At 39.1% G+C, this 24,822-nt stretch overlaps 1 protein-coding gene across 3 annotated transcripts in view; it reads right to left on the bottom strand.

Moving 5' to 3' along the window:
* Positions 1-2,239: 2,239 nt before the first annotated feature.
* Positions 2,240-24,822, bottom strand: part of MCTP1 (multiple C2 and transmembrane domain containing 1) — a 215,131-nt gene continuing 192,548 nt past the window's right edge. For all 3 annotated transcript variants that reach the window (XM_085041938.1, XM_085041937.1, XM_085041936.1), the window contains 4 exons: positions 11,676-11,785; positions 8,846-8,955; positions 5,331-5,428; positions 2,240-4,265 (listed from right to left, as the gene is read on the bottom strand). In XM_085041938.1, coding sequence (XP_084898064.1) covers positions 4,194-4,265; positions 5,331-5,428; positions 8,846-8,955; positions 11,676-11,785 — 390 coding nt within the window. In that variant the 3' untranslated portion in view covers positions 2,240-4,193. The remainder of the gene's footprint in view (positions 4,266-5,330; positions 5,429-8,845; positions 8,956-11,675; positions 11,786-24,822) is intronic.

Raw genomic sequence — 24,822 nt, forward strand, 5'->3', positions numbered from 1 at the left:
AAAAAAGGGAAGAGGGACGCTTTACACTGAGAGGTGTAGGGCCAACTCCATGGCATGCTATTATCAATGCCTGAAGTTGAGACAAGATGGGATGTGGGGTGGCAGTTGGAAATGTGTGAATGTAACTGTAGTTTTGAGCTGTGGTCTCCACAAGGGTGTCAGGGGAAAGTAAGTATCTGTATTGTGAAGAGAAAATACAAACAGGCTGCTTCCAGCTTTATAATCCACTGTAATTCTTCCCCAACTCTTTTCCAACCCTGTCCTCCCAAACCTGTATTCTGCCTCAGCAAACTGCAGGGACTGAACTTTATTCTAAGTAAGAAAGATATTTACTCCTAGAAACACAGTGCAGAAAGACTTCTCTTTTACACAAATTCCAGTCCTTAAAAATATCCTGCAAGAATTGAAGATATATTTGATAGTCATCCAATTTCTGAGTAAATATTTTATTTAAACAATCCAGGCTCTTCTCCATTTCTTATTCCCTTTTCCCAATGGATGTGTTCAGGAACACTCAGCCTGAAAAATACAAACACAGTGTAGGAAAGGACTTTTGCTTTACCCTCCTGGCCTATTTCTTCTGATCAAGCCATGATTTCATGCCTGTGAGCATGAGCCTCCTGATACAAGTACACTTGCTTATGGAGCTTGTTATATGTCCCAGGGCTAGCAATCCTATGGGAAAGGGGAAGTATTTTTCATTTTTGTTACCATATTTGTTCAAAAGGCAGCAAAAAACCCTCCTTTCAAGAATGTAATTCAAAGATAGACATGTGCCCAGCACTATGGTTCTGAGATCTAAATTTTTGCAAGTGAGAGAAATGGTCAGTGCACCACACTGCAAATTAGCAAGGTCAGTCTATAATGTGGAAAACACCACTGGAAAAGAGATTTTTTTTGTTGAGCACCCAGCTCAACAAGAAGCCAATACCCTTCCCTGTTACCATTGAGTGAGAAGGTGGTAGAGGCTTGGAGTAGACTGGGAGTTGTGGTGCAGATGCAAGTGGGTCAGTGTAAACTGAAGAGTTTCTGCCACAAAGCACTCCATCTGTGTTAAACTACAGGTCAGTTAAACCACAGCCTGGGATCCCTGGCTGCTGAGCAGAGAGCTGCAAAGATTTTCATTGTTTTGTGTAGTATACATGGGTGTGTAATCTAGCACTGATGAAAGAAATAAGTTTTCCTTTATCTCCTTCACTTTATGCCCCTGGATTATTTTAGAATGAAATACCTTAGTATCATGCAGCATATTTGCTGGCAGCTCTTCCTCTTGCTGAAAACACCTATGCTCCCAGGGACCAAATTAACTGATAGACTGTACGCAGGCTGCTTAATTACTTTCTCATTATTCCACTGTTGGTTAATTGCAATTAAAAAAAAATAGGGGCTACTGCACTTGGATTTAAAATACTAAGTTACAATGCAGCATCTCTTCCAGTTTAAAGCTCATTGCTGTTATGGAAAATACTTAGGTGTTCCTACAAGGAGGAACAACTGTAACAACAGGGTAAGCAAGCTGTGTACTATGATTTATTAGCAGGAATGTAACAAGAGCCTCACTGATTAGTCAGCCTTGGTGGATTCTGAGTGCCCTGACATCCAGTCTAAATATGGACCCCAATTAAACTAATGATTTTCTATGAACCCACATGAAGTTGTTACTTTTTAATTTCTGAGAACACGAACAATTTCATGACTGTGAGATGCCTTACTCTTTTTTGATGGTTTGTGAACAGACAAGTTGCTTTCAGAATAAGGCCTGGCAAATCTAACAGATTAGAAATGGACTTCAGAGTATGTCTGGAAAAGGAAGATATACTGGAATATTTATGGCAGAAGGCAGGACTGGTTCTTTACAGAGGCCACCTACACAAAACAGAGTAGACAAATCGCAAATAGTGAAAATGGGTTCACTCACAAACTACTGAAATGGTGATTTTAAATTGTCCTGTTGTGGCAGGAGAATCATATTTAATCAATAAACATTCTTAGCCTTGCCTCTGTGCATTATGTTTTCAATGAGATCAATTTTGAGTGACTGAGGCATTTAAAAAGAGTTCACAATTTTTCAACAAACAGATGTTTTTCTCCCCCTGCCCCTTCCACCTACATGTTATGGAACTTAAAATACTGAAATCTTGCACACAGAAATATGATGTTTTAATTCACATGCCCATCACAGCACTCATGGAAAAATGACAGAATAGGATTTCAAAGACAGAGGCATCATAATATCTAATAGAGTGATGCTTAAAAGCATGTTTAATGCAGGAAACGTGCATAACCAGCTCAGATATTACCATCAAATTAGACATTTGAAATTGTGTACAAAAAAAAGACAACAGGAAGTCACACGCAGGCTGGTGGGCAACGTTAAGAAGGTACAAGGCTTGCAGTGTATTAAAGAAATGTGCAAAACTGACAACAGGCAACAAACGCTCACATCTTGTCAAGTCACAAATTTGGTTTTTTAAAAACAAAATAGGCTGACCAGTGATTCTGATTTCATCAAAAGTACGACGCTCTTCAGGCAGGATACAGCCAAAAGGTGGTTACACAATCTGCAAAATTAAACTCCTTTAAAGTCATGATGTAACAACAGCTTATTTAGGTCCAAGACTTTCTGCAGAACATTCATTTGATTGGCATTCTTTTAAATATACAAACAGAAGGATCAAAATAACTGTCACATTAGAACCTGGCTATCATCTTATCTGCAAAATAAAGAAATCCAGGATGATCCTTCATGAGCAATGAAGCTAAACATGAAGATAAAACATATTTCTTTGGACAAATACATATTCACATGTGCTTGCAAACTATTTCTAAATAGACTTTTCAAAAAGTATTTTTAGAGTAGTGCAATATAACTTTATCTGCAATTGCAACCAGTGAGAGGTAATCCAGAGAGGACCACAGCCCCTCTTGAGGATGCAGTCCTGTCGCTCTCCCCTGGGCAAAAAATCCCCTTTAGTGTCACTGGGAACTATAATGAGGAGCTGTGCACAGGTAGTCCCTCAGGAATGAGTCTCTGCTCACTATGTGGGGAGCTGAGAGTGGAAGTCTGCATGCAGCTACCAGAATATATCCCCAAGTACTCGTTATGCAGTGGCCACTAAGACATTTGAAATGTAAATGTTTCTCATCTATGTTCCACGTAATTTATAAGATAATGCAGTTTCCATGCAGTAGGGAAAGATCGTATCAGAAGAACTGACATTATTAACTAAGGAAAAACCCTTCTATATCAGTTTTACCACAACTGCATTTTTTCCACTACAATGTATTTCACATTTGTAACAGGTAATGTTATACCATAAAGCATATTAATATGATCTTGTTATTTGAATGAAAAACCTTTTCTGCAAGATATCCATATTAAAATAGTTACGTGCACAAAAAGTGTTCATAGCATGACACCCAAAGCAGTATGGAGTCAGTTTGACCCATTACAGCTAAACTATGTAGTACAAATGAAGACTACTGGTACATGTAGAAAAATATGATAGGCAATCAGTTACAAACCTGGCAGTATTTTGAAACAGAGATTTTTAGGTCTTACAATGGAATGATAAAGACAGCAGGAACTGCTTTTGGGAGCTCAAGAAAGAGATTTGCACTTGGTGTTGCTCACTGTCTTATAAGCAGCCCTACCACACAGAAAAATGTTGCACCAGGAGTTAACACCAGGGTCTGAAATTTAAAAAAATCTGCTAAAACTGAAGTGCAGTAGGCTCCACTACATTGTATTTCTCTCACAATATATAAAACATAGAAAATTGTAATGATGACTTAACTGGATAAAAATATTAATGCTCACAAATAAAATCTGAGAAATTTTTGAGTCAGATTTAAATTTACACATTTTGTAGGTTTAGTTGGCATGATTTGACTATCTCACGTATCTTTGACCACCAAGAAGCAGTACATATTCCTCATTTTAGATTGACTCCTTTAATGTGTTACACTGTTTCTAACAAGGCTTTCAAATGGCAAAAAACCTACTTGAAACAAGTGCCTTTACAATGAGAAATGCATCTGCCATGAGAAACACATTTTAATACTATTTACAAAATCTCCCCACAAGATAAAAAAGCAAGATAAATAAAAAGCTTAGAGAAAGGAAATGCTTCTTCGGCTTGCTCTTTTGTCTTCCCCTGGCAGATGCTGGTCTCCTCAACACATGAAGCTGGCTAGGCAGGATTGGTTTTCTTTCTCTTGCTTGGGCTGTGAGTAGGATCTGGTTTCAGTTCATGGTATTGCATCTGTTTAAACACAAAGTTGAGAAAGAAAGTCGTCAGGTGCCAATTAGCAGAAAAAAAGGAAAGATACCCTTTTTTTCTGCCAGGGGATAAAAAGTGAAAAAAAGAAAACTTTTCCCCTAAAAATGACACAGGATTTGCAGATGTGATTCACCAAAAACAGAATGACAGGTCTAGAATAAGAAGGAAAACCAGCATCAGGACAAACCTGCCAGGAAATAACACTGCATGCTGATGTAAACTTAGAAAAGGCTACTTTTTTTTTTTTTTTTGTTTCCTCTGTGAGCTCTAGCAGACAATAAACATTATTATCTTGACCATATTGGATGAATATTCTTCACAATGTTTCTTAAACACTTGGTTATTTCCAAATGCCTACCACAGAGGGCATCAGATTCAGAGAGGGTATTTGCACCCATATCTCCTATTTATACCAGCTCTAAACTGAAACTAGAAATATGGTAAGTCTATAGTCTTTGTGATACTGGATGTGATTTATGTGCTTGATGTTATCTGAAATCTTGCATGCTCTCCAGGGATTGTGTACTGCACCACAAAAGCTTGTAATTCACAAGTAGCTTTTTTTGATTTTTTTGGAATTATGAGCACAGTTGCACTGTGTCCACAGCAAAAGCTTTCAACCCAGGAAAGGAAAGGCCAAAGTGCTCTCAGAGTGCTGTCACAGGACACTGGGCAATGCTGCCTGCCTCTTCCATTACTTTACCTTCCTGCCCCTTCTCTGCATGTCCTGACAGCCTCAGCTCCAGTGTTCCCTACACAACACTCTACCCCAGTCAGATTCACATGGTGCTGGGGGCTGCTTAATACAAGATCTAGCATCTGCTACCATCTTACAAATACTTGTCTTTCTACTGATTGCTCCTATGGATCCTCAGAAGCACAACCAAGGTAGGACCTCCTTTCTCTCTGGGAAAAGGTCCAGCAGCCTCCTTATGGACTATCCCCAGCTCGAGCTTGCAATTTCTTTGTGCCAAAGAATATAAGATTGTATCAAAATAACTGCTTAAAAATTTATTTTAAAAAGAAAGAGAAAAAATATATACACACCACTTGCACATCTGATGGGACTCTGGATAGAAAGTCAAGTAGCTCATTGTTGTCAATTGCATATGGATTTCGAATCTTCTTTGTAAATTTATTGATGCCTGCAAAAATGAAAGTTCAAATGTTACTATCATAAGACATAAGATATCAAAAGATACTTACCTTTGGCAAAATTTTCAAACAGATTTTAGGATCCTTTTTGAAGACTGACAGTAGCACCAAATGAATGCATGAATGTATTGTAAATTTGGGCTCCAAAGGCTGGAATCTGCTGTTGTGGTTCCGTGTTTCAAAATGCAAAAGTTCTAGGGACATTTTCAAATTCCTTCAATAAATTTTTTTTGGAACATAACAGAAACTGTGATGACTAGGATGAAGTTGGAAAAAGCAGAGGCATAAAAAGTATTTCATTTCTGTAACACAGAGGATGAGCAGAAATGGGTTTAACTGCAGGACAGAAGATTCAGAAGATTCAAGGAAAGTATTTTTCATCCTAAGGACAATGAAACATATAGGAAGCAATGAAGTCTGCATCATAGGAGCACTTAGAGTAGAGGTGTTCGCACAAATGTCTTCCTGTAAAAGACAGAGATGAGCTGATGGCAATGCAGAGAAGAGAAGAGATCTCTCTCTTAGACATCATGGTCTTATAATGCCTATTGACAATTAGTGTTCAGAGGCACCAAGAAAAATCATCCACAAAGTAATCAGAAAGCAGGCTTAGCAGGCTTTTAAATTAGACTTATTTTCTTATCATTACATACTGAGCCAAGTTCATACACTTTGAGAACCTGGTTTGTGGGCTTGGGGAACAGACATCTAAAACATGGACAGGAACAATGCAAACTGCATAGACTCTCATGTGAGCAGGAGAAAGTCAGGAACACTCTTAAAAATGTGCCTTTCCATGTAATTTATCCAGGCTGTATCAGATATAATATAACATAGTTTATCTTCCATGAAGTCTTTAGCACTCAGACTTCAGAAAGCTTTAGCAAGGACATAAAGCCTTTGGACACAGCATGTAAGCTTCAGTGTCAGCAACACCCACAGCCTCCCACTGCATGAATGCTCAGTTCTGCAGTGTAGATGGAGATGCTGCCCTCCCTTTATCTGGTGATTGAATAGCAAGTGTTCAGAAGGAATATCTGAGGCTCAAACACCTTTCCTTAAGAAGATATTCTGCATCAGCAAGTGACTGAGAAATTTAAGGTCAATGCCACTGCTCATTGCACGTTGCCACTGCACCACCCATGGGTGGATTCTGGTGGTATGGTCTCACTTTATCACAGCTGATAAAGAAAAATACCAGTCAGTGTGTGAAACCTTGAGAAAGTACAGTGATGCACAGATGAGAGGAGACACTACAGGAGAAGAATAATACAACAAGGAGATTGGTTGATTGATTCCAAAAGTTTTCAAAAAATTTTCAGATTAAAATAATTATCTTTATAGTTTTTTCCACATAAACAGCTGTTGCTGTTACCAGACTCTGAACTTCATCAAGTGGGATTAGGATGGAGAGGTGGTTCCTGCTCAACCCTACCTAATACACCACATCTTCAAGGACTGGTAGTCTCCACTGGGAGAGAGAAGACCAGGAAAGAATGGAGAATTTCTTGCTGGGCTGAAAGGCGCAGTCCCTATGGATCCACAGAAAAAAGACAGCTATACAAAAGATGAGCCATAATACAGAGAAATTTTCATTTAAAACCTCTGCCTTCCAAAGAACAAAATAGGCAGATGCTGCTACAGACCAGCTCAAAATAAACTTATTTATAGAAATAAGTCGGAAATGAGAGATCAATGTCTTCCACATGCAGGATGGATGAATGGGATAATGAAATATGCCCAGGAGAGGCTAGAAACACGCAGTGAAAGAGAAAACAGGTAGGTGTTTGGAATATTCCAGTTTTTGATGGGACAGCCGCTCGAAGCTATGCTCAGCATGACAAGGCTCTGTGAGAATTCATGTCACCCTGAAAAGGTCTGGACAGCTATGCAGTACCTGTCTGGTCTCCCGGCATGATGCAAGAGAAAAGGATCCCTAACAAAGGGATACACATACACCTGCTGAGTAAGAAGTCACCTGAATTGAAATGCAGGTGAAAAACGTGGAGTTAAAACCTTTAGTGACCAAAGGGGCTTGAAGTTATATCTACATAACCCATGTAACTTGGAGGCAGGGAGGGAAGAGATGGAGAGAGTGCAAGGTGCATTTATAATAATTTGTGCTGATGCTATCCATCCACGGTTTGGGAGGCTTGGGAGTTGAGACTCTGCCTTACCTGAAACAGAGACATTTCTGTGGGAGTGTGACACTTACAGGGGTGTGAGTCATAATCTTTTCAAAGAACAGTTCTGCCTCTACAGTTATGTGGATTTTGGAGGGGTATTATAGTCTCAGGTTATTGTATCAACAAAAGGGATGTAAGAAAGCAAGATGTCAGACCTGCCTGAAAAATGACAGGAAAAGGACACAGACAAGTACTTTGAACTTCTTGTGTGTATGCTAAAAGGAATGAAATTTTGGGAACAAACTAAGAGTCTGGGTTACATTAAAGTGATGCACGGTACAGGGGAATAAGTAAAAGTCAAAGACAGGAAAAGAAAGGAAGCCCATATGCTTGTTTTTGTTAGCTCTGCAGAAATACTTTTGTTCATATCCTCTTTATTGCGTCAGCTATGATCATTTGAGGAAACAGTCTAAGGAAATTACTGACTGATAAATAAATTCTTTGGAGTCAGTTCAATGATTTTATGTTGTCTCCTGAGTTCAAAACTTTTTTACAGAAGTGTAATTACTATTCTTTCTTCAGAATGAAAATCTAGCCACTGCTGTAACTGAGACCATGGTCTTCGTAAGTCTGTGCTACAGAGTAAGGGTACAGCTGCTGGTGGTGTAAGATGTATGAAAAGACATACAAATGAAAACCTGGAGCATTATTTACAACAGATGTGGTAATAGTAGCTTTTTAAAATCAGTATAAAGAATAGATATAAGGACAAGCAGTGAAAGCTTGGATCAATCATAATTCCATTCTCCTACCTGCCCATAGCTTCTGTTCATTATCAACGAGCCAAAGATCACTTATTCCTTTCTGTCCAACTAAAGGTGACCCCTTAGACAGGTTTCTTGTTGCTATGTTTGCATACACTTTCACAAGATAAAGTACTGCAGTAAAAAGGCATATTGTCCTAAATGCACTATATAGATTGAAATGCCTCTGTTTGAGTATAAGTGGTGAAAATAAATCAGAGCAATATCTAGACAAAGCTACACTTTGATATATGAAGAATCCTCATGGCTACATGTTTATAGTATGATTAAGTCTAGAATGCCAGCCAAGAAAAATGCATTTTGCAGGTGGGCCTAAATATTTACACAGTTGCAATTTTTAACTAACCTGCCTGCTTCCATCATGACCATAAATACCAAAACACACTGTCAGTGTAAGCCATACATTTAAAACCAGGTTTTTTAAGTGGTACAGACAGTTTAAAAGGGCTTTACTTACCCCAGACAAGGACAATATATCTCAGTGGAATGAAATACAGGATGACGGTGAACACAGAGAGGGCAACAATTGCCAGCCAGCTCAGGAATGGGACAGTCCAGTTGAATGTACTAAAGAAAAATTAACAAAAGTCAGAACCGAAGCCAGCCAACTGAGCCAATAAAAGAGTTAATAATGGGCAGGACAGTGGGAAAAGTGCCAGTCTCCACCATGGAGAACAAACTGAGTCTAAAAATCAATGCATGGATGCCAGATGTCAGGGAGAGACTGGGCCTGGATCCACTGTCAGTGGAAATGAAAGGAGGTCCTGGCTTTGCCCACTCGCCTGCTGAATTTCACCTCTCCCAGCCCAGCAGTGCACACCTGCCAGGTGAACCACTGCTCTGCTTTTTGGAAATCTCAGTTCTGACCCCCAGCTTCAGCATCAGGCAAAACACACAGAGCTCCTTATTCCCCAAATGCACTTGCACAGGCAATCTACATTCCCTTCTCAATACCACGCCATGGTATTAGAGTACTGCTTAGAGTACTGCTAAGGCTTTCTTGCTTTATCTCCTCCCTGATTTGCTGTAAGGACAGCACAAGCAGTTAAAGGCTGAGCAGGGACTTTTGCCTCTAAAGTATAGGGGCACTCCTCAACCAGGTGCCTTTCTGTTTTGGAGGAAAAGGAAAAGACAAGTGCATGGCTATGCAAAGCTGGAAACTCATCCATGTGCGTAAGAAGGAGAGGGCCAGGGAAAAAAAAAGAAGGGGATAGAACAGTCAGTGATGAAGACAGGGATAATGCAACAGCACTGGTTGAAAGAAGAAACAAAAACCCTTTGGATGTCAAAAAAAAGAAAACCCAAATAAAAAAATAATAATTAAAAAAATTAAAAACCTGAAAAAAGTATCAGTTATTTATCTATGAATAAAGAAAGAGAATTGCTGGGATCTCATCAGAGTTTCAGGACATTAACTTTCCAAAAATGTCAGAGATAAAAACATCCTCACTAAGGGTCCCAGACTCTATTCCGTGGTAAAACTGTGTTGGCCACCACATTCTGCTAATGTTGAGATGTGAGGAAGGGAAAGTTAATGAATCTTGAAACAGGGTGCTGTGGCTCTCCAGCCCCTGAGTTCAGTGAAGAGAGAAAGACCAGATGATAATTTTATACATATGTCCCACAGGAACGTTGGTTAAGGGGAGCTTGGCTCAGTGGGTTTGTTCCATGAAGGCACCACCATGTCAAAAGTGTTGCATGACATTTATCCAGAAGGAAAATGTGGCTTTGGCTCTAAATAGTCTCATGATAGTCTTTAAAGTATTACTACTAACTACATTCCCAATCAATGTGATTACATTATTTTGGCTTCTCTAGAAGAATAATTGCAATTATCTGAATTGCAAGCCATATTTTTCATAATGAGCTCTGGCTTCCTGTGTTTGTCTTTTTTCCCTGGCAATTTTGACATGTCTCCACTAACATTATGTTAGTGTCACTTAGTGTAGGATTCCTCCCTTTATCCTCAGGGGACACCTGATCTTTTCCCCTTTTCTGTATACATTTGGGATGAACAGAAGGTTGAGGGTCTGCTCATGTTCCTGTGACTAGGCTTTGTGCAATGGATCACAGACACACCATGATGTGTGGGAGCACTGGCTCCTCACTTAGCAAATCTCCTTATGGGCTGTGTTAACACAGCATTCAGTACAGGTTTCCCATTATAGTTTTAGGAGCAAATTACAAAGATTTATAGCCTCACTCAGTTTACAAAATTCTGTAGCTCTCATCTGGTATATAATAGAACAAACCCTACCTCCAAAATGCACAATTAGAACTACTTAATCATCAAGACAACTTCCACGAATAGCCTTTTGGTAAAGGACTTTTTTCAGAGACTGGCTCATTTTTCTAACTGGAAAACTTGTGTGATACAATATGCCTGCACCTGCCTCTCCTGCTGTGAACACAGTCTGCCTGGAATTGTCCCTATGGGAACACTTTCCCGGGCTTTCCTATTAGAGACTTTGCTCTTAAATGCAAAAATGGCAATCTCATCTTCATTAAGACAGAACAGGACAGCATTAGAGATGATCCTCAGGATTCCTGCAGACTAACCATCACCCAAGGCATCAGTTTCCTGAAATTCACTTCCAAAAGTGAATTGGGTAGTGGTGAGATGCTCTTGGCTTTTGAGGTGCAGAAAATCAAGTCAGTCCTCTCTGTGCTTTGCAGCTGACAGCTGGAAGGTGTCTTTCTGGAGCCTGTCTGACTTCAAATAATAAACCTTGTGCTGCTGCTCACTGACAATGCCAGAAATACACCAAACTTCCTGCAGTACATCTCATAACCTCTCTTTCTTAATGTCTAGATTTGTTGGCAATTTTTATATACCTTGTATTAGGTGTTAAAAATTACAAATACTCTAAAGGAAAGTTTTTACTAACTTATAAATACAACATTCAGCAAGTGAATATACATACGTACTTAGAATATGAGACCCCTAGTCAGCTCTGCTTATTTCCTTTATCAAAGCTGCATTTTTCCATTTTCACTTCTAAATAACTACCTCATAACAATATTTGCTTTCTGTTTTACTTCAAAACCTCAGATCTGATTTTTGTCCCAATTAATATAATTCTAAATTCCAGAAGTAATATGACATGATTTTCACTGACTGAGGGCCTCCATGAAGCAAAGTAGACACAGATGAGTTTGAATGACGGATCATCCAAAATGGGACTCTTGGGGAATAAGTAGAGTAAAAACCTAACATTTTGTACCTCTGCATGGAAAAGATGTTAAGGAGTATTGGAGAGCAATCCAGCACCTGTGCCAGCACTTACTTCTTGATCCTTTCACCAAAGGAAGCGATTTCATCAAGGATATTCTGGACAGTGACACACACCTCCTGGATGGCATAAAGTCTATTCATAAATCCTTTCTTTTCACTGTCCTAAACAAAAGAATAGGAGAAGTTGAGCAAAAGAGTTTCTGACTGTAGGAAAAGGATTGCATAACCATCCATTAAGTTTCAAAAGTGCCTGTGCTACAGATTCATGTAAAAGGAATTGATAAAACCTGGCAATTGGAAAATGATTTCTTGTCCTGTAAATCAGTGATTATGGCATTATGTATGGCCTAGTATATATGCTGAGCTCCACACAATTTTTTTTGTCACTGCATTAGTTTCTAAACATGTATTTGAATAAGCCAGGTCTCTAGGTTTTAAACAGGTTAAAGGTGCCAACCTTGTATGTTGTGTGCTCTTTCAAGTGTAGGAGTCATAAGGTGGAATAAGGGCAATTTGATGAAATGCTGTTTCTTGTGCTGATGTAAGCAGCAAGAAAATAAACATTTCTGATGGAAGGGACTGAGCTAGAAACCAGAAAGACCTCTGCTCCTACAGGGAGCTGTTCCTTTTCCCCCCCAGATATCTATCTCTAAACCCAGACAGGTTTGTAGTATCAAATCCACTAGCAATGCTGTTTTAGATGGGATTAAAATCAAGCATCACAATGGAGAAAAAAAAAAGTTTTTCTTCATTTTTTCCAGACTACAGATAAACCAGAAGGTTTTGTTCAACATTTCCAATGGGTTGATGCTTTATTACCCTATCTAGTTTGAATGAGATTGTTGTTTTCTGAAAATAAGAAATGGAAAAAAAGTTTTTTACTCTTAGGAAAACATTTCATTTTGGAAGTTCAACTTCTTGTCATGACAAACCACATGATACAACAATCTCTGTCATTGAATCCAAAGTTTAGCATCTGAGAAATATATGTTGTATTTAATTTTCCTTTTCTTCTTCTGATGCTTAACTAGCAGACAGTATATTGGTTCACTTGTTTTGTTGACACTTTTGCTGTCTAAATAAATTAGATAGAAAGAAAACATCATTTATCGTCTAATCACTTCAACAACACTGGTTCTACAATGGTGTTGTCAAGATTATTTGTGAAAATGTTTGAAAGCATTTAGTTAGAGAACAAAGATTATCTAAAAAACAACCATGAGAGAAGCAGACAGAGAGATGAGAAAACTATTTTCAGTAATTAAGTGTAATTTATAAACCAAGCACTTCAGACAAAGCAAAACCCACCAGCTTCTCAGGCAAAGTGAAAGACCTTATATTCTCACATCAGATTAACAATTATTATATCACAAAGAAATATTTTTGTTTTCTGCGAATGATCATAATGGATCACAACCAGTGATATCAACTACATCCAGTGCTGCACAGCAACACAGAGTCATTTATGTAAGTTATTTCCTTAATATTTACTGCATTCTTGAAACCTTGGCAATGACACCATTATTCTCCTCAGGTATACAGCTTCTGAAGAGGCACATCATATATCCAGCATGCTTCATTTGTCATCAGGAAACAGGAAGCTGCTCTATTTCTTCATGTAAAACACATACTTCCAGTATAATGTTTTCTTGTACAACTGAAGTGAATAATAAACCATACAGAAATCACAGGTATTTTACTGCTTTCCAAATGTGTAAACCCTTTGCCTCTTCAGTTTTGTTTAAGAGATTCTGCCTTCTCAGTAAAGTTATTTTGATTTATAATTTACTTGTGTGAGAAAAGAATTGTCACTATAGCAAAACCAGTATGCTTTGTGGCATATCCAGAACTCAAATGGGGCTACATTCAAAGGTCCTGAGGCTCTTTTTAATTTACAAATATCTTACAAGATAAAGCTGTACCTTTATTCATGTCATTATTGGAAGCACCAATCCAGTGCTTCCACTGAGACTTTCCAAATCATGCTGCTGCTCACTCACTCCCTCTGCCTCCCCACCCTTGCAGTGGGCTAGAGAGAATTGGAGGTAGAGAAGGCAAAGATTGCAGTTGAGGTAAGAGAAATGTACTGGAAACAGCAATGAGACAAGGAACTGAACAATAACAGCAATAATAACAGAAGTGTACAAAAGAGAGAGATTCACATGCAAAATGCTCTCTGCAGAGCGCAGCTGGACAGCAGCCACACCACCCTGACCACTCTCTCCGGCTTGGAGCCAGTATCATCTCCCTTGGGCTTGGAGCCAGTGCCACACACTTGACCAGAAGGAAGACTTCCTCCCAGGAAGTGAGTCCCTTTCTCCTGCCCCCAGCAATGATGTGAGGTGGTAGAGAATAATCTCTGGGTCTCAGCCATGCCACCTCCTGACTACTGCAAAAATTTACCCTTTCCTAACTAGAACCAGGACAATTCAAAAATATATGCATTTAAAACATTCCCCACAAAAACCCTAATGACAGAAAGAGAGAGAGAAAGATCACGACTTCCACTCCCCTGCAACGTCTGAGCATAAAGGAAATCTGTTGATATACTCTGAGGCAGGATTAGACAAAACAGCACAGGAAAGAGGAGCTGATCAGAAGGATCATGGTTCATCTTTGCTTAAACTATTCCCACATCTCACAACTATTACCTGGTTTTTATTTCCTGCTCCAAATATTTATGGGAAAAATAAGCCAGGCTAGGGAAAAACTGTACTTATTTTCTTCCAGCAGGATGCCATATTATCAAACACAACATATGAGCTAACTTGAGTAAACCAAGGTTCTTAATAATTCATTTTTCAAACACTACTGGTGTTTCCTTTCCAGAGAAAGATGGTGTGAGAAACTGGAGAGATTGCTGGCTTGAAACATTTTGGGTGCCTGTGTGGGGAAAGGGGCAAGATGAGCCTTGCCCATGTGAGGCTGTGTGTTGCCCCACACACCCCTGCTCCCAGAGCCTGTATCCCAGCCCCGCTGTGGAGGCAATGTGCCACACCTGCCCCTGGAGCCCCCAGTCCAGCTCCTGAGCAGCTACCAGAACAGAAGTCCCACCTGGAGGGAAGGGCCCAGGAATGCCAAAGGGTACTCAAGCTAGAGCACAAGGCAAGCATATGTCTTGACCGCTAGAAGCAGCAGTGGTAGTCATATTTGTTCTTTCCTATTATCTCTTCCCTCTTTCTTTTGGCTCTTTTTCTTCCAAGTCCTTCTTCTTGAAGTCTAAGAAACTTAAAATCAGATGCGGCTGGAGTTTGTTTAATTCAATGGACTTAGAGCTTGCTAAGTTAGGTTTTGTGCAATGCTTTATGGTGATTGCATGTTACTTTAAACTCCTGCTGAAGTTCAAAATTCTCTGAGTTTGCCAGTAAAGGTTTTGCTGTTTTGACTCTTGAGGAATATCTTGTCGCTATTTCTCCATTGTGTCTATCTCTGGGTACAAGAAAAAACCAACCAGTAAGTCCCTTTAAGGGACTCAGCAAGCAAGTTGTGGGGACTCAAAGATGTGCTGTGACTGGAATCAATTTCAGCATTTGAATGACTGCGACTGCCAATTTTCTGGACATAATTATCATTTAAATACCAGATAAAATTTATAATACAAAGCTAACAAAGCCTAATACAAACCTTTATTACTATTTCATTTGTGTGATTTATTTGTTTGCAGTAGGCTTAAGGTATCTGCAAAGCAAGAGATTTGCTAGGGATTGGTTTTGAGTACAAACAACAAAAGTAAATTCGAATTGATGTTGATATTCTGACTTGAATTTAAAAAGAGGAATGAACCCAAAGTAAAGACTGAGATTATGTCCTCCTCCTTCACAGGACATTGTAAATTAAAGATTGATATACTGTTTGGCCAATAGTAATACTTAACATTTACATACTGATTTTCAGCAAGAGCTATATTTTCCATTTGGTGAAACCAAAGCAAAACAAAGTAAATGATGGGCTCTAGACTATAGAGAGCTAATTTACATGAATCCCTGAATAAACTCCATGTGGTGTGAATCTTTTTATTCAGCAGACTGTGCTTCCAACCCCATGACAAAACAGGCTGATTTACTAAAGAATTCTATCTCTAACCCCAAACCTCTCACCTCTCCAAGTGAAAGCGCATGTAAGAACCAAACATTTCAAATGACTGGGAAAGAAGGAAAAATAAATAAGCCAGACTAAAAGTAAACTTTGACAAAGGTAATGGATTTAAGCCAGGAAAGGAAAAAAAAAAAGAGTTTTAAGTACAGAGAATAAAACTTTGAACATTTTATGGTGGATAAATGTCCTATTAGTAACTTCTAATTTGAACAGAAAGGATATATCATAAAAACAACATAAAAGGAGAGTTCTGTGAATAAAAACAAATGCTGAAGTTTTTCAAGATGCTGTCAGGGAAAAAGACTCCAGATGGATCTTCCAAAAACAACCCTCGTTGCCCAAACTCGTATGATAGAGCACTTCTGCACACACCATAGCAACCAAGGCAAAGCCTGACTAACTTGTGCTAGGTACAGAGAGCTGACACAAAGTCACCACTGGTGTGCTGTGTATCAGTGCTATAGTCCTGTCACTTGGCCATCAGAGGACACATGAACTCTGCTTGTGTCACATTGGATTACCTGTTGTAAGCCCCAATAAAAGGACTTTACAGTGGTTCCTGTACTCTGCATGGGAGAAATACCAACCAGATATTCTCAAGAAGCCTAATCAAGACAAAAGTTTACTGGCAAACCTTAGAAAAATCAGAGAACTTTGGCAAAAGACTTAATACAACATGCAATCAACATAAAACACTTGGGCATTAACTTGACCCATCCAACTTAGCAAACTTTAAACCTATTCGATATTAAGTTATTTAAAATATTCCAAGCAGAGGGAATTAGAAGAAGAAAGAGAGACTGACAGAAAGACAGAAAGGAGGTAGAAAAGTACACATATAGCTACCAGCTCCTGGGTTCCAGAGGGGCTCAGATAGAAACTCTAAGAGCAGGTAAGGTCAAGACACATGCTGGCCTCCTACTCAGCCTTAAATACCCCTTGGCCTTCGTGGGCCCTCCTCCCAAGTGGGTCATTTGGCTGGTCATTTGGCCACCCAGGGGCTGGCTAAGGGTAGAGTGCAGCCCTGCCTCCAATATGCCATGTTTGGCAGCTCTGCCAGACTGGGATACTGGCTGTAAGGGTGGAGGGTGTGGGGCAGCAGAGTGCCTCACCAGGGCAAAGCCCTTCCCCACAAACAGGCATCCCAAAACATCTCAAGATCTAAACCCTTCCAGGGTCTGTCACCTGTGGCCACAAAAGCAAAGGTATAGCCCTGATGCTATTAGTAAGGAACCCTTCCAATCGCCCCTTGACTTTTAGTAACAAGCCGAAAAATCTCCATTGCTTAAACAGGAGAGTACTACTTCCATGAGAAAACTCTTTGGATTATTTCAACTAATAATTGGTGTCCAAAGTATAGTCCATAAACAGGTACCCACGTCACTCTTCAGCAGGAGACTCAGCTACACAGAGCTTCAACACCCTGGCAGACTTCCCTTTAGGCACCGATGAAACAGACCCAGGAGTTAGTAGTAAATGCATTAGTCCTTTACTGGCAGGAGTACCCCCCAGAATCTCATTAGTACCTCCCAGCAAAGCACACAGACACAGACTGTGAAATACTGGCCCAAGGTCTGGCCACTGCTCAAAACCCCACCTCAGTAATTACCTTCCAAACCCTAACCATGGCTTTCTGTGAAGCTCATGAAGAAGATAGCAAGCCAATACTATTCCAGCTCTGGAGGCACTTGATCTCCTTAAAGTCTTCTGAATCTTTATCAAAATGGCTCATATCTGGTGATGGATAAACAGGTAAGTTTTTATTTTATGATGAAAATGAAAATGAAAATGAAAATGAAAATGAAAACCATGCCAAGGACTTTAAAATATGAAGAAAACCACATAATAATGAAGAGTAGGGTTTTACAGAGAGAAATTATATTTGTGGTTATTATTATTATAGAAAGAAGCAATAAACTGTTATTGTCTAGTAAGATTCTACATTTCAAACAGCAGGTAGTAGGCACAACAGCAACTATATAAACATGTGGAAGAAAATACTGAAGCCCTGGTAAAGAACTGTTGAAGAGCCACTTGATTCACCATTGCCCAGATGTTGATAACATTTGCAGCTGAAGATCAGGTGTGATAATAGGCCAGGATCATCTACTAATAATGTCCCATGACCATCCATTGAAAATGAGCCACGATCATGCACCGATAGTGTCCCATGATCATCCATCAATAATGGGCCATGATCGCCCATGACAGTGGCACTGAATATGCCCCACCATTAGAGACCTGCAGGGCCAGCTACCTGGGTATATCCCAGGAATATCCCCTGAGTACCGTGCCCATGGTACCAAGCTGGAGTGAAACTGCACAGCTGCTGCCCTAAGGCACTGCCTTAGCTGCCACACAAACTAATGCACAGCAAGTCTGACAGAGCTCTCCTGACCAACAGATGAAGGAAGACGGATCTTTGCAGGATGCCGCAGATTCTTCATGGTGATTACCTTTCTCTGATTTTCCCTACTTTTCTATTTTCTTTCTTGCTCTCTTCTCTGATAGTGAGTAAATGAGTATTACCGTTTTGATTACCAACATTTGACCTCATTTGTGTCTTAATGTCACTCTGGGTCTATTTGAATCCTGCCCCTCTCCATGTTTGCATCTTAGGACGTGTTCCCAGACTGGGACAGACTCACTATTTATGAAGACACCACACCTGTGAGTCTGAACAACCTGCTCTTAGCAGGGAGGCTGGACTAGATATCTCCAGAGGCCCCTTCCAACCCTACGAATTCTGTGATTCTGTGTGAATAGCACAACAATCTGTTCTTCCTCAAACATTACACTGAGAGTTGATAAAAATAATTTTGAACCTTCTGTGACTTTTTGGCAATACCACCTATGTAACAAATTAGATTTTTTCATAGACTGCTGCAGGGCCAGAAGATAAACATAAAACTGGGGAGGGGGAAGTCAAGGGCAACAGTAATAATTCTGAAGAAAAAGAAGATATTGCAAGCTTTCCACAGAGTAAAGAAATAACACTGTAAAGGCAATTATGTAAATTATGCTTAAAATGAGATTTTTTTACTAGTGCTCTTTATTTTCTCTTTCTTCCCATCACATTCCACACTGTTGCCCAGTGCTTTTTAAATATGTTCCTTCCTCATCTGTCCTTCACTGCACATTTGAATACTGTAAAGACAGCACTCCAGATAAAAGAAACAAGAAGGCAATAAAGCAACATGCCATTTCATCAAAGAACCATCCAGTGGGGAGAACCCAAAACTTAAATTTTCCTTGCATGATACTTTTTTTGACTAATGCTCAACTTTTATGAGGTGTTAATTTCATACAAACTCTAAGCAAATATATTACTTGAAAAGGGTGAAAGCTTGTTGGTTCATGGTAATAGATTCAGGAGCAAGAAGTTAACAATGCCAAACCTTACTGTGTCTTTCCTGGCCTTGTTTGGAAGGAAACTTAATAGAACTAAGGCACTGTGGGGTTAAGTACTGGGGTGATGAGAACACACATGATGAATTTGACTTAGGGTAATGTTTTAAATACTTGAAATTTTTCTTTTGGATGTCTTTTTCTTCACCCCTTTGACTATCCTTAGAAAAGGGAAGAGAGAATATCTTGCTTTACCTGAGTCAGAAAAACACTGGAGCTTGACAGTGATCTCATTAATACTCCTTTTGTACCCAGCCACATCAATGTAATCCAACAGAGGCTAACACAGAAATCTTGGTATATTGTGCATCAGTTGCTTGCAATAGTTAATTTAGTCAGAATACAGTCCTGATATTCTACTAAAGAACAAACTTTGGTCATGGTTTTACAGTTGAATTTGTAAATTGCAGTGTTTCTAATGTGTTTACCCTATGCTGAATGCAAAACTGCAATTAACAAGGTGCTCGTTAATGCAGCTCTTCAAGTTCTGTTATACAAATGTGAGGGATGATAGTCATGAAAGTTAAATCTCAAGAGTCCAAAAATCCTCAGAATGTAAGGAAAGAGTCTCCTGGTTTTATTGGAAAGAGTTATTTTAAATAAGAAGAACCTTGATATGAAAGGGCCTGGAAGAATAGTGGAATGAAAACAAGACATACCAGCTAGTACAAAAATTCTGCATGCAGGCAGGGGTGAAAAAACAGACAGAGAAACCAGAAAGGGAATGCTAAAAGACTGAGGTTAGCCAAACATCTGAATTGTAAAGATGCTTATCTAAATCATACACACACATTTTTGTTGTCTGCTCATTATCAACGGGAAGCTCATCAAAATAATACAGTGCTCCATTTTAAAAGTAGCCTGGAAATTTACCTTTCAATAAATGCCTATACAGCTGTCACTAATTGATATGCAGGGAATTGATACGCAGCAGTACTGCAGGAGTTACAGCTATTTAAAATTTCAGTTACACTTCTGAAACACATTTTCTTAAATGTAGCAGAAGTAAAAATTAATGTGATATTTCAATGTATGTAGATTGCAATTTTCATTTTCTCCCTGTAATATTACAATAATGATAAATGTGCTTTTGCACAAAGGACAAGATTGACTATTCAAGATTACCTCCACATTGGGCTACGACACTTATCTCTGCATCAAACTCTGCATTTAGATTTAGATTTACTGTCTCTAGAAGTTTTCCAGTCCTGGGTTGACAGGATATTGGGATCTTAGCACCCTTAGTAAGTTCCACACCTGAACAAACAGCTCTGTTGTTTCTCTCTCAGACTCCCCGCTATTAACAACATCTTTATATCAAGCACAGAAAGATGTAATTCTGTATTTCTGTCGGCGTTGTATTTGGTGACTCAGCCTGGTTCATGCAAAGTTCCGTTTATTGAACAGAAACATCATGGTTTTATACAGTTACAAAGCATAAATTTAGCTGTTACAAGAACTTGGTCCTAACGTCAGAGATGATAGTCTTCATCATTCGCAATCACCCCTGCTAATCACCTACCATAGTTTTGCCTCAATCAGTCTCCTGCCCCTGCCAAGGGATATTTAGGTTAACTTCTCTTAATTGTCCAACATTAACTGATAACAAAACACTTCTTGCAGCTGCTGGACCTCGCAGCCAACACCCTGCACTCCGACATATTTCAAAATTCCAATGATCACACCTTGGACTGCTAATATTTTTGGATACAGTACTCACAAGAGATTCCTTCCCCTAAAATTTCCTTACCCAAACTGGCAAAGATAGCTTTGGTATGAAATTGCCTGGGCCTGGTCATGAAGACTGCTGAGCAGAGGACTACAGAAATGCCTTTACTGTTTGTATTTGCTGCCCATACAGTGCTCCTTTGGAATAACTAATCCAAATTTTTAAATCTCTGTTTTAGATTTCGGTGATTTAACTCAATGAAAAGCTGCTATGGGAAAAGACAAACAAAAGCATTTTCTTGGGGACACTATTTGTAAAGAACAACTGCACAGAGAGATAAAATTCTTATGCTACATGTTCCTTCCATATCCTGAGGTCAACAGAGCCCAGATGGCCTACACCAGTTGAAGAACAAATCCCAAAATCTTAAACACTTGGTTGCTGTCAAGTGATCAGTCATTTGGAATATGATCTGGAAAAGAGAAACATTACACCTTAGCTCAGCTAAACTAACAAGTGTAGTTATCTGAAATACTTAATTCTAAACATGAACCTATAGCAATGAAGATGAAAATAGTAGTACATGAGATCTGGTTGGCTTTCTTTGTATGAGTGGAATGTTTACAGGAAGTCATCTTGAAAACACTTTGGGATTGAAAAGGATGGTCAAAAGAACCATGAATATTAAAAATCAAAAAGAAGTATACCATGATCATGATCACCAGCTCTGTTACTTGAGCTCAAAAGAAATCCTACAATGTCTAGAGCAGAAAAGATTAAGTGATGTTCCAAAGTGGATATATAAATACATATTTCAAACAGCAGGTATAGTTATCCAAGGAATCTATCAAATTAATAAATTGAAGAAGGAAAGGAAACAAGCCATTCAAACCCACTCCTTTTTTTACATAATTTCCTGGGATGGATGTTCAAACTCTACTTTTCAAACTTTTGAAAAATTACAGTGTAGAAAAATAGTTGGCATTTGAGGCAAAGCCATATAAAATGGGAGAAAACAGCAGCATCTAGAAAATAACCCTGCAAATATTCTAGTGGTACAGTGGGCAAGGAGTAATGAGTGAACTAAGAATTCTACGGTATCTTTTGAGAAAACCTCTAGAAAAACCTGAAAAGTCTCCACTATCTATTTTCTCTCTATGCTTACTTCATAGAAATCAGGAAAAAAACCCAACCCAACCCCAAAAAAAAAGCCCCCACAAACCCCCCCAAAAAGCCCCTCCCAAACCCCCAACAGACACACAAAAAAACACACAGAGAAAAAAAACCCAAACCCCAACTCTTTTAATTTACTAGGAATTTCTGCAATTTTGGAAAAGGTCTAAATCTGAGCCATCTAGCGAAGATGGGATGGCAACATCAGTATGCAAAAATCACAGCAAAGGGTGATTCGTAACAATGTTATTTTAATGTCTGCCCACTACAATAGTCTGTTCTCATTAATTTTAAATATGCTTCAGCATGCTAATTTATCAGAAGGGAAGCATATAAATTTTAGTTGGACCACAGTAAAACGTACTCTGAAAACTTGGAGAGGTGCTCACATTCCAGCAATGTGCTGCAGACTACAACATCAGAAAGAAAAAGAGAAACTCAAAGGCATTTATTTACTCAAATGTGTACTTTTTTCCCCGGAAAAACAAATATTTGTAGCTTAGGGGAAGGCTTTCACTGTGCACTGCATGTATGTATCTGTTACTTACAATAAAAGGTGTTGTAGAAAAAGCTATCAGCTTGTCTTCAGTCACTTTAAGTGAATTTCCTTTTAGAATTGAATGATAAGGCTTGCTTACTTGAACTAATAATGAATGGAGATGCTTTAGATGGAAAAGGGAAAGGAAAATGTTGTTAAAATGAAATACCAAATCCAGATGATTACTGCAATGTTGGAAGGACAGCTGAAAAAATAAACGGCAGGAAATACAAACATTTGTCATTCTTTGGGAATTACTAACTCAGCCACTGAGCATTCTTGACACAGGAAGCCTACTGGGTCACAGATGATATTATTTACACTAAACCTTGCAACCAAAGAAGAAAAAAGCCCCATCTGAGATATACCTAATATACAGAAGATAAAAAATAAGCATTCAACAGAATTTATCTGCTTTCCTAAAGAAACAAATAAATGAAGTACTTTAACCAGTGACCATGTGACATGCACTTCCCCAATTTACATTTTTCCTCATCATCTCCTAACTTGTATACTGTTTATTAAAACCTTAAAGTACCAAGATCAACAGATACACAAATGCCAGATGAGGAGGGCTGGGAAACCTGCAGCTGACAGCAAACTAACAAATCACTGCTGTTTAACAATTCAGAGTGGATATTGGACATTAAGCAAATGAATGAAACAGACAGACTCTAGAATAAGCAAAAGGGGGCACCCAACAGCACTTAGCCTGAAAAGCTGCAGAAGAGTTGGCATTCAACCCATGATGCATCCCTGCTCAAAGGGGATGCTTTTGAACACAGAATTATTTTCAGGAGAGAAAACAGGAAATTGTAAAGAGAATTGAAGACCATCTCTCCCTTCCTAAATTCCTGATCGTTTTGCAACATTTTTTACAAATGCCAGAGATCCATGTAGGATGGCATCAGCTTCAAAGGTTTGCTGGCACCAGCTGTCCACAGATGCAAGAGCACTGTGCCACCTCCTGCTTCTCCAACTCCACTATTGCTGTCTGACAGTGGGTGTTATACAGTGTATCATCACTAATGAGGTGCAGACTGTTAAGGATAACCTATTTTATTCATACAGGCCTTTGCAGCAGAGAAGACAAATTAGCCCTCCATACTTAAAAAGCTTGCTTTTTCCAAAACTTTAAACTCATTGCTTGTTTTTGTGATACTCAGGAAAGCAACAACCGCCAGCCACACTGAAAGAATTCAATTACAGTTCCCTTCTTCAACTTTTAGCAGTATTGTATTATTTATCGTCTAGTAAATAAAGTTGAAATGCTTTTCAGCCTTGGTTGCAAACTCAGTACCCAGCTGCAGTCCGACAACAGCATGGAATATAGCTGCCATAGTAAAAGATCTTTTTTTCTCCTTTGTGACTGCTTTCCGTAGATTTCATTATTTCTCCTGGATCTGCACTTTGTCATATCTGGGGCACAGCAATACTAAGTAAACAGGGAGAAGGGATGTGAAATTTTTATCAGAAAAGGACTGGCTAGGAGGAGATCTGATACTCATGGAAAACATGGAAGTGAGCAGGTGTCATTCTTCTAGAAAGCTGCGCTATTCTAGTCTGACAGTTTGGGACTAAACACACAGACACTAGAGGCATTTAGACTTTGTGGCACAACAATTATCTGAGAGGGTCTAACGAGCAACTCCACTGGATTAAAGCAGCTTTTTGAAAAGGGGCTGCTTTGTGTTACTTAGAAATAGCCTGACTGTACTGCAGCTCTTTGCTATTAAACACGTGGAAGGACGGCTCACGCGTGGCACGGGGTGGATGTGTGCCTGTACAGAAACAGAATGGTCAAGGGCAGAAATGAGCACGTTAAGGTCAAACAGCTGTACCAATTTCTCAAAATATTTCTCCGGCTTTCAGAGAATGGTGGTTCAGGAGTTTCCAGAGCTGCTTGTTCCACATAACTCCCAATGGCTCTTCTGTCCCTGAGTTTGCCCACTCAAGCTGGACCTACGTAAGCTTCAAGAACCCACACTACTGTTTGTGGTTCAACTATTTCCCCCAGGTTCCTTCAGCATTTTTAACCAAACACCATCCAGACCTGATAATTTGTTATTATTCAATTTGTTGATTTTTTTCTACAACTTCTTTTACCAAAACTTGATTTGAAGCAGACAAGCCCTCTGGAAACCTCACTAAGGTCTTCCATACCAAATACATGTGCAAGAAATTACGATTATGGCATAAATCCAAGGCTCTTGGGTAGGTTGTTTTGAGTTCCTAATACCAGACACTATTATTTTCAAGCTAGTTATTACAAGTTTCTTGAAACTTTTTTTGATTGATAGTTATTACAAGTTTCTT

Source organism: Lichenostomus cassidix, chromosome Z (genome assembly GCF_008360975.1).
Source record: "Lichenostomus cassidix isolate B80296 chromosome Z, HeHo_3.0, whole genome shotgun sequence".
Lineage (NCBI taxonomy): Eukaryota > Metazoa > Chordata > Aves > Passeriformes > Meliphagidae > Lichenostomus > Lichenostomus cassidix.